A 10,000-nucleotide genomic window follows, 5' to 3' on the forward strand; every position below is an offset into this window, starting at 1 on the left:
TTTCTGGAATGAATCAACTATATTCTGGGCCAGAGATTTAGGGATTTTTTTTTTCAGTAATAATATTACCTCACTACCCATACCTTAAACTTGTTCATTTATATGTCCTTATTTCTTAAGACACCAATGGGAGGGTTTCTATGTATTTTACAAAAGGTATGAATTGATTATACAACTCTGAAGATGAAGTAACCATTTGAATGTTTTGGGAGATCCTGGGATTTATATCATTCACATGTATAACAGAATTAACAGCTGATGCACAAGATATTTGCACAACAGCTACAACATCCAATAAACTAATAAAATATGGTGTTTGAACATAAATCATTACATGTAATCTTTAGTCCCAGATCCAAAAACTATTTGCATCTTCTTGACCAAGTTTCAAAGCTTTCTTAGAATGTATTGAAGATAGAAGATGAATAATATGACCATATTTTGTACAACAAAACATATAGCGGCTACATTATCTCACTAGATAATAAAAATAAATTGCTTTTGCTAGCATTATAAATCTTCAAGCAACAAAAAACATGAACATAGTTATTGTCATACCTATAATGAAATATTTACACCATCCCTTACATTATCATCTTTTCATAGCATTTCTTACACATTAAATATATCATTTTCTTTTAAGAAGTCACCCAAAAAACTGCAAATTACTTGACCTAACATACAGGTCTGACCTATGGTATCAACAATAAGACCAAGCATCTCTATTAACAGGTAACAAAACTGCTGCTGCCCTCTCAAAGTAAATAATGATAAGGGTTAACTATCATATTTGATGATGATGACGATAATATTAATAACAGTAATAATAATAATTCCAATAATAACAATAATATAAGAACTGTTGCTACCCTCTCAGAGTAAATAATGATAATGGTTAATTATCATATTTGATGATGATGGTGATATCAATACCAATAACAATAATAATTAAAATAATAATAATAATAACAATAATAATAATAATCAATAATAATAATTTCTCAGTTGGGCATGTCTGATGCACTGCCACACACAGCCAAAAAAGGTGAACACATTTGATGTTTATAAAGAAACTACCACAATCCTTTGATCTTATTAAAACACATTAACCAACCCTTCAAGTACATTTAAATACCATGCATGACAGGGATGTTAAATCTTGAGAACCAAATGAAATGTGATAAAATGAAGCAAAGCATACCAAGCACAAAACAAATTGTCAAAATGCATTTCCATAATGACTCACATATCCTTATCATGTGAGGAAAAAAAAATCTATCCCTAGTTTTAAATGTATGCATAATAACTGTTCTTTATACTATGACAGATCATCTGAAACCAGAAGCAAAAGATAAGACAAGGCAAACCACTGAATCAGTCTCCTAATGTATGAACCATATTACACTTTTGTATTTGCTCAATAAATATGTTTTTATAAGTATATAATCATGTTGAAAACAAAAGCTGTAAACAAATTTCACATTGAAATGTTTAAAATCATATACAGCCCTAAGGTCAATATACCAAACAACATTTAGCAAAATATCTCATTAAATTTGATATACCTAAAGCAAATGCTATGGGTACAGTGTTCCACAAGGAGACATTGACAAATAAAAATGTTGTAATTCAATTACTTGATTAACAAATACATGCTTTTTAAAGGTAAAATGAAACCTAATTAACATTCTTGGAAATCTGGTAAGCAAATACAACTATTATTCAACTTCTTTACCACATAAGCTGTATGTTTTTCTTCATATCAGATTTTTTCCACAACAAAGATTACTGGTTTGTTGAAATAGTTAGGTCCCATTCTATATTGGTTCATTTTAACTGTTCCAGATTCTTAAAGAAAATAGAAAAAAAAAGACAAGGCTAACACATCAAGAGTGGAAGAGATGGAGCCAATCATGGAAATCAAAACATTTTATCCCTTCTGTGATCGGTATATTTCTCAAGTTTGGATCACTTTTGTACTGTATTCTTTCATTTGTTGCAATTGAGATATTGAGATATTTTTCTTGCAGTGTATAACTAGTATCTTTTTGGTAATATATCATATATATAGACTCACATATCAAACCATAAGTCTAGAAAATAATAAAAAACACACATCTTAACCAGTTAACAATGGGGCTGTTTTGGCTCCAAATTGTTGAAACGCCAGGATATTTCAAACGCGTATGCATAACGCCTTGGGCTATTTGCCCGCACTGAATGCAGCCAAGTGCTACATGTCTGATCACCTGGCTCGCCGGCCAAGAGGATAGCCACAACGAAATATCTTGTCCCTGGTGGCTGACACTGCCACCACTTGACGTGATATCTCGTCACTCATCGTTAAGGAATTAAGATGCCTAGCCCACGCTGAACATCTTAAGATGTGGTCTGTCTCATCAGAGGGGTTGAAAGTACTTTTGTCAAAATTCACAGTGCAACTGATGAACTTTGTGATAATGATCCTGATGAGAATGTAACAATGATATCATATGCAACTCACATGAGGAATGATTTCATAACCTAACATAACTAACGATAATATCAATCTAGTGGATTGTGTTTATAAGCACTAGTTTTTTCATAGAAGTTAATCCTTCCCAAATCTACTCCTTTATCAAAATCTCCTAATCCTGTTCTATTAGCATTCATACAAGTAGATCTGTGTGTGTGCTTGTGTAAATATACATGTTTGTGTGATTTCTTTGTGTCCTGTGTGTTTGTTTCTCTGTTTGTATGTTTTCATCTTTCTCACCCTCACCCATACATTCTGACAATGATATAAACTCACTATAAAAAATTGATATAGATGGATGTATGAAAATATAGCATTCCTCATCTTCAGAGTCTAACCTAATCTTTGACAGGGACCTTTTTAAAGATACAATTTTTGTATTTGAACTTCATATGCATTATAATTACCCCTATTATCTTACCTTTAATCTCATTATCATCATTATTTTTATTGCCAATATCACCATTATTTATATTGCCAATATCTTCATTATTAATATTGTCATTGTCATCATTATTATTACCATTATCATCATAATTATCATAGATATTGTTGTTGATGTTGATATAACTCACAGTTGGATTCGATCCTGCGTGTAGGCGTCAACACACCTTGCTACACAAGTGTACAAACCAGATGGCTGTCAATAATGATGTGTTAACCCAATACCATCTCAGAGGAAGTGATAATGACCTTTACTCTCATGCGGCCATGAGTAAAGCAGGTAGAATGAAATTCTAACTGCTATCATTATCCTTGTTTTTGCTATCATTCATATCAATATTTTCTTTTTGGCATTATCATTATTATGTTAATCGCCAACATTACTACTGCCAATATCTCATTATCACAACTAAAATCTTCATATTTCTTTTCTATATCTGTGATGTTGAAATAAAATCTTCACAATCTTTAATATTCATCTATTTTACATACAATATGATAGAATCAAACCTGCAAGTGTGACTGCTTTAAAGCTAAGTAGTTCATCTTATAAGTAATATCACTTTGAAAAACTGGGAACTCTTGCTACCTGAAAAGATGGCCTTTATAAACATATTTCACGTTGATTTCAAATACTTCCCGAATAATAATAATAAAAAAATTAAAAAATGAATGAATAATCCACAGCCTTCAACAGTCAGAAGCTAAACCTATACAGAGAAACATTGGGAAACACAAGTAACTAATACCTTTCATTTCAACTTCAAATGATATAAAGTTCATGTGAAAATGTTTATCCCATAAATAAAAGTAAAAAAAAAAAGACCTGAAAAAGCATAGAATATCACCTAATGTGGAACAATGAGAGAAAAACACACATAAAAAGATATAAACAAAACAAATAATATATCTATATGTAAGAGATCTATAATGCATTTCCAATCTTTTACCATCCAATGCTTAAAAAAAGTCAAAATAAAAAAACAACAACAACAACAAAAATGAAAAAGAAAGAAAACAATAAAATAAAATAAAATGCACCATATATCCATTTTAAAAGTATTAGTCAGATCCAAAGTCTGCATAAATATCAGTCTTCCTTGAAGAACAAAACTTCTTCATTCTAGTATATAAGGTTTATGTAAATATCTGTATACAAAATAGGTAAATGATGTGTACCCGTGAATGTGTGTGTCCATCTGGATGTGTTGTGCAAGTGAAAAACAAGAAAGAAAATCATTCTCTGTTGCTCAAACCTAATATGTTTCTATTAAGCTTGTGGGGCAAGGGATCCATTAACAGCACTCGGTAATAATGAAGTGAATGCAGGTTTAAAGCAGTGCAGGATACTATCTTTTAACTTCAGTACATGCAGTCATATTTCATAAATATAATCTAATGGTACTTGGACTTCCCACTATGATCTAGTGAATTCACATTAATATTTATAAAAGGTTTCTTTTAAAGACCTGAAATCCATATTTATGCCAAACACACATATCAAAGAGTTATCAATATTTGCATTTTTAGTGACACTGTCATTATCTACAAATCAAGTCTTAAAACATCAATAGTATAATGATCCAATTCAAAGAAACAAACAACTACATTCTAATGTGCCAAACTATTCTATAAAAGAGATGAAAATGTATATAAAATGCAAAATTTGTGCAAAAGTATAGAAACAACAAAGTATTTTTAACAGTAAAACTTTGGCAGCATCACACAAACAAACCTCACTAATTAATATAAGTTGTATTTTTCATCAAAAATGAGAAATTAACAAAAATAATGAAGAATGAAGGAAAGGAGAAAGGAGGGAAAGAGAAGAAAGGAAAGGAAGGAAAGAGAAGAAAAGAAAGGAAAAAAGGAAAGAAAGCAAGAAAATAGAAGTGAGAGAAAAATAAAACTAGAGACTACAGATGAAGAGAATAAAAGGAGGGAGATGAGGATCTTTAGAAAGAAAAGAGCAAATGGGGGTGCAGAAATGTCATGAAGGAACAATAAACTGGAAAGAAGATGCAAAAAATAGCAGAAGAGAAGAAGGAAGGGATGTATAAGGAAGAAAATAAAGAGTAGAGGCAAACAGATGAAGGAAAGAAAAGTATGATTTAACATTTCTAAAAATGCTGGCAAGAGCAAATCCACTGAGAATCAATTCACAAGTAGAATAAGAATTAGTGAGATTATATTGCAATGCTTACATAGGCATGCAAAGAGGCTGCAGTACCTAGTCTGTACTCACCCTCACGCTTCAACACTCCCACAGGCACCATGACAGTGGGCGGTGGCACTGCAGATGTTGATGCAACCTGCTGCGGAGGGGGCACTCGAGAACAGTACTCCATGGGGTTATTTGGATCTGGGGGTCGCCGATGACTGTCTGATGACTGTCGTGATGATCTTGCTGTTGCATCGGGTTCATCTTCCAGCCCTATGAAATTAGATAACAAATAAGAATTAAGGAGTGTATACAAAGGAGGCACCCACTGGTTCCACTATAATTAATTGTTATGTAATTTACCCAGCACAAGAAGAAAAAAATAGGTAGAAAGTATGGTAAAACCTGTACCTCAGTTACTGAGATATTTCACAGACACATCATCATATTGATGATGTCATAATATATCGTTGAAATGATACCAAATAAATACTTATACTTGATATTAGGCTTGTGTTATCAGCATCCATAGATAAACTTACCGGCCTGTATCAACTGCAGGCAAGACCCACAAACTCGAGCTTCTTTGTAGTCCATGTATGGCAAAGGTGCCTTATCATGACAACACTGGGCACACAAGACTCGTCCGCAAGCTCTACAATGGTGGCGGCGCCGTATGACTGTGAACTTCTGACCACACTCCTGGCAGTAAGGGGCGTCTTCATCAGGAATCCAGAAGGGGGCTACGTGACCCACCATCATCCCTCCACCCGAAGCGCCAACAGCTCCAGACGCACTGGCTCCTCCAGAGGCACCACCATCATCAATGTTGCCCTCATCTTCCCTACCAGATCCACTGTCATCATCATACACTGCTGTCACCAAGGTTCCTGAAAAAGAATTAATAAAAATTATTTGCATCACAGACAAAAGTTTCAGATATACTTAAAATACTTAAACGACGGGCATTTTTCAAAGGGTTGGATCCCTTTCACATTGCATTGTTCCTTTTGTTAAAATTATGTTATTTATTCCTGCAGCTGTGTAACTAAGGCATCATACCAAATACTAATTAGTATAACTTTGCTAATATTTCATATATAGAGCCACATATCAAACTGTAAGTCTAGAAAATAAGAGAAAACACACAAATCTGATTCCCAGACCAGGCTGAAGATCGGAAGGGTTGAATAATTAATATATGATTGAGCATTGATAATCCTAAACTATTTATCTATATATACAGTATGGATACACCAATATACATTATACATCAACATCTTTGATATCACTTGCTTCTCTTTCCAGAAAAGTTTTAAAAAAGGTTTTTGAGATAATGCAGCTAAGTGCTGATAAGACATAAGATAAGACATGAGGCCTTTAAAGGAAAAAGTAATAACCTCCTCTCCCATATTCAGCTTAATATATTCTTAAGAAAATAGATTCTCATCTATTGCCCTTAATCTGATATTGTAAATTTTTTGTTGTTGATTGAATTAGAGTAGACAGAAGTGGTAGGTTAGTACATTTCTGCATAAAAGAAAATGAACTCCATCCTTCATAGGAATCAAATCCAAACCAAAAAAAATGGATTCTCCCCACCAAACACAATGACAATGGTATGTGTAACAATGAAACTAGCGGTTAAAACAGTTGTTATACAACACTGCCAGCATCAGCTAAAAATTAAAGGGATGAGGAAAATGTTTTCTCCAACCTCTGGGCTGCCAGACTACCCTAAATGGCATTTTTATATGAATAGGTCATAAAACAAGGGTAAAAGCTGACTTTAAACCCTGTAGCTCTGAAGCTAGCGCCGTTATAGCCATATTATTTCATGACTGTGTGCGTGCTTCAACTGTGAACAGATGTTGACGCCGGGTCACATATGCATTGACATCCAGTGTTGCACACTTTTTGCCACGTCATATATGTGACACCCATTGTGAAAGGGTTAATACATCCCCTTCCCCACAGAAAAATAAAAAATAAAAATATAAATAAAAATAGAATAAATAAATAAATCTAAAATCCAGAGTATCTGGCATGTACAACTGATAAAAAATGGACAATTACCAAGACAAAAATATAGTGATCAATTATGAAAATCTAAAGATGACTCTTGAAAATTTCTCTACATCTCTTACCTTTAAAGATTATGATCCTTTGTGTAATATATGACATAAAAAATACAATAATGATGCTTTAGATACAAAGAACAATCTTTACTTGGCACTAATGTTACATCTAGGACATGGTGCATCAAAATAGGCAACTTTTTTGTTGAAAATAAAGAAATAAACAAAAATTTGGTATAAAGAATTATTTTTTAAAGGACAGAGGAATGATGAGACCACATTTCAATAATATTTAGTGAAATGGGAAGTGCCTAATGAGGAGCACTTTTTTGAGTTTGAGTAGTTTGAGTAGTTCCACTTCAATCATTTCTCTCTCACAAACTAATTACAATTACTGTTTGTATGCTGCTGTATGTTCTTTTTTCCATACTGAGCAATTTCTCATCAATCATTTCTCCCTAACCAACTAACGATTAGGATTGGTAGTTGTATAATTTTTTCCATAATTGTGCTTGTATGGGGTATATATGAAATTAAACTACAGATATATGTTCTAACACAATCAGAACTCTTCAGCTAACAACTTTCACTGTCAGCACTACTAGGATACAAAAACAGAAAAGTCTTTGGTATCCAAATCATAATACTTTGTTGGTGGTTAATTGTCACTTAAAATTACATATCATGGGAAATATGACTATGATGATATTTATCTGAACATCCTTTGCAAGATAGATGGTATAATGGAAAAAAATTGTTTTGATATACTGTATTGTGTTATGACTATAAAAAAAATCTATAGCAGAGATCAAAACAAAGCAACAGATTATTTATAATACCCTATCACATATGACTATTCTGTATTTACATTAGGCCTAAGTCATATCATAATTCTATTGGTTGATTTAAGTACCTATTACTTGTTTAACCCACTGCGTATGGGTGTCATGACATACAAGTTGGCACTGATTAGGCCTAAAAGACAGGAGTCAATGCGTAAATGACAAGACATTGGGATCTGTTCACAGTTGAAGTGCGCACACAGTCATGAAGTATTATGGCTGTAACGGCACTAGCTCTAGAGTTACAGGATCCCAAAGTCAGCCTAAACCTACATTTTAAAATGGATTTGTGGAAGAATGTTGTTTGGGTTAGTCTGCGCTACCCAGAGGGCAGAGAAAACCCTTTCCCCGTCCCTATAATTTTTAGCCGGTGTTGCTAGTGTTGTAGACCGCCCGCCTTGATGACCAGTTAGGTCGTTAGGCACCCCAACAGCAATAGGTTAACCCTTTCCTGACGTCACACGAGTGTGACGCACCGTCGTCATTGGGTTAAGGTACAAACATACACTAATCAAGAGATATTATTATGTTAACATAGATATGTTGATTGAATAACTCCATTTGAATAAATTATATTCTTAGTAATGACAAGCCAAGAGACAATGGTTGAGGGAATAAGTGTAAGGTACAGAAACTGGTGTCTCCCAAGCATTTACTTTTATATGAAGGATTACTGACATCACATATTTATTAAAATATAATGACTGATAACAGTAGTTCTTTTCAATACAGGAATTCATATGAAAGATACTAACCTGGTGTTACTCTGGATGGTGACTCTGGTGTTGGCTGAGACTGCTGTGGCTGCCTCTCAGGTGAACCAAGATCTCCATCAGTCAGCGTGCTACTGGAAGACATGGTGTCTGTCCCAGTACTGTTATTTGACAGATTGTCACCTCCATCTCCTTCTGGATATTTACTCGGTTGGCCACTACCATCCATACAGTGTCCTGTATGACAATTACTTGATGCCTGAGAAGACATATCACTGCTCTGAGGCTGGCAGATCACTTCTTCCACACCACCAACTTCTGAGCGCTGTGACAATGATACACTTTCCTGCGTTTCAAGCACTGAGTTAGCACCTATAGTTGCTGATTTTTCTTCTTCTTTACTTCTATTTTCAAGCTGCCAATCAGCTGCTCCTGTTTCCAGGGTTTCAGTACCTTCTTCCTTTGCCTGTGCATCACCAGTACACTCTTGTACATCTGATCTCTGGCAAGACTGGGTGGCATTCATACCATCAATCAAATCTAGTCCTTCTACTAAAGCAGAATCTGGCAACTGTTGTACATCACCTTCAACAGCAGCTTTGTCAGCTTTAGAATTCTCTGTGTTAGATGAACTTGACAGGTCTTTGGATTGATAAGTGTTGCCTCCATATGCTCCTTGCAATCGAAACTGTTCTTCCTCTAATTCAGCTAGTTCTGCATCAAGATCAGCATCATCAATAGCAACATCTTTATTAAAAGTAACTGGGACAGGGTTGACATCACTGACATCAGGTAGAGATCCTTGAGGTGTTGCTTGACTTTCTAATCTTTCACTATCAAGTGCATTAGCAGCTTGTAATCTATCTACATTATCACAGACAGGGCTAACATGATCCTGGAGAATACCAGGAACATCATTAACAGCAGCTCCCTCCTCAGCGGGAGCTTGACTTACAGTATTACTGACAGAAGGGCTTGCAACTGTATTTCTAGATACTACTAAATGATTTTCACCATGCCCTTGCTGCTCAGCAGTCTGGTGGACATTTACAACCTCTGGTATTCTACTACATGACTGACTCTCCATCACAATGGCAGGTTCATTCATCTGTAAATCTGAAAGAGCATTTTCCATAACTATAGCTGGTTCTGGATAATCTGGTATGCAACTTGCTCCTTCACTGGTCCCAGAGCTGTCTATACTGTTCATAGACATTAGGTCTGGAAGCAGTCTATGTTCCTGTTGT

At 34.5% G+C, this 10,000-nt stretch overlaps 1 protein-coding gene across 7 annotated transcripts in view; it reads right to left on the minus strand.

Moving 5' to 3' along the window:
• Sara (Smad anchor for receptor activation) overlaps positions 1-10,000 on the minus strand; it is a 47,156-nt gene that overhangs the window by 24,900 nt on the left and 12,256 nt on the right. For all 7 annotated transcript variants that reach the window (XM_043004211.2, XM_043004210.2, XM_043004209.2 and 4 more), the window contains exons 4-6: positions 8,796-10,000; positions 5,663-6,010; positions 5,205-5,393 (exon numbers count right to left, since the gene is read on the minus strand). The exon at positions 8,796-10,000 is cut by the window's right edge and continues 943 nt beyond it. In XM_043004211.2, coding sequence (XP_042860145.1) covers positions 5,205-5,393; positions 5,663-6,010; positions 8,796-10,000 — 1,742 coding nt within the window. The remainder of the gene's footprint in view (positions 1-5,204; positions 5,394-5,662; positions 6,011-8,795) is intronic.

Source organism: Penaeus japonicus, unplaced genomic scaffold, assembly GCF_977035675.1.
Source record: "Penaeus japonicus unplaced genomic scaffold, GWHDUDI00000001_assembly GWHDUDI00000003, whole genome shotgun sequence".
Lineage (NCBI taxonomy): Eukaryota > Metazoa > Arthropoda > Malacostraca > Decapoda > Penaeidae > Penaeus > Penaeus japonicus.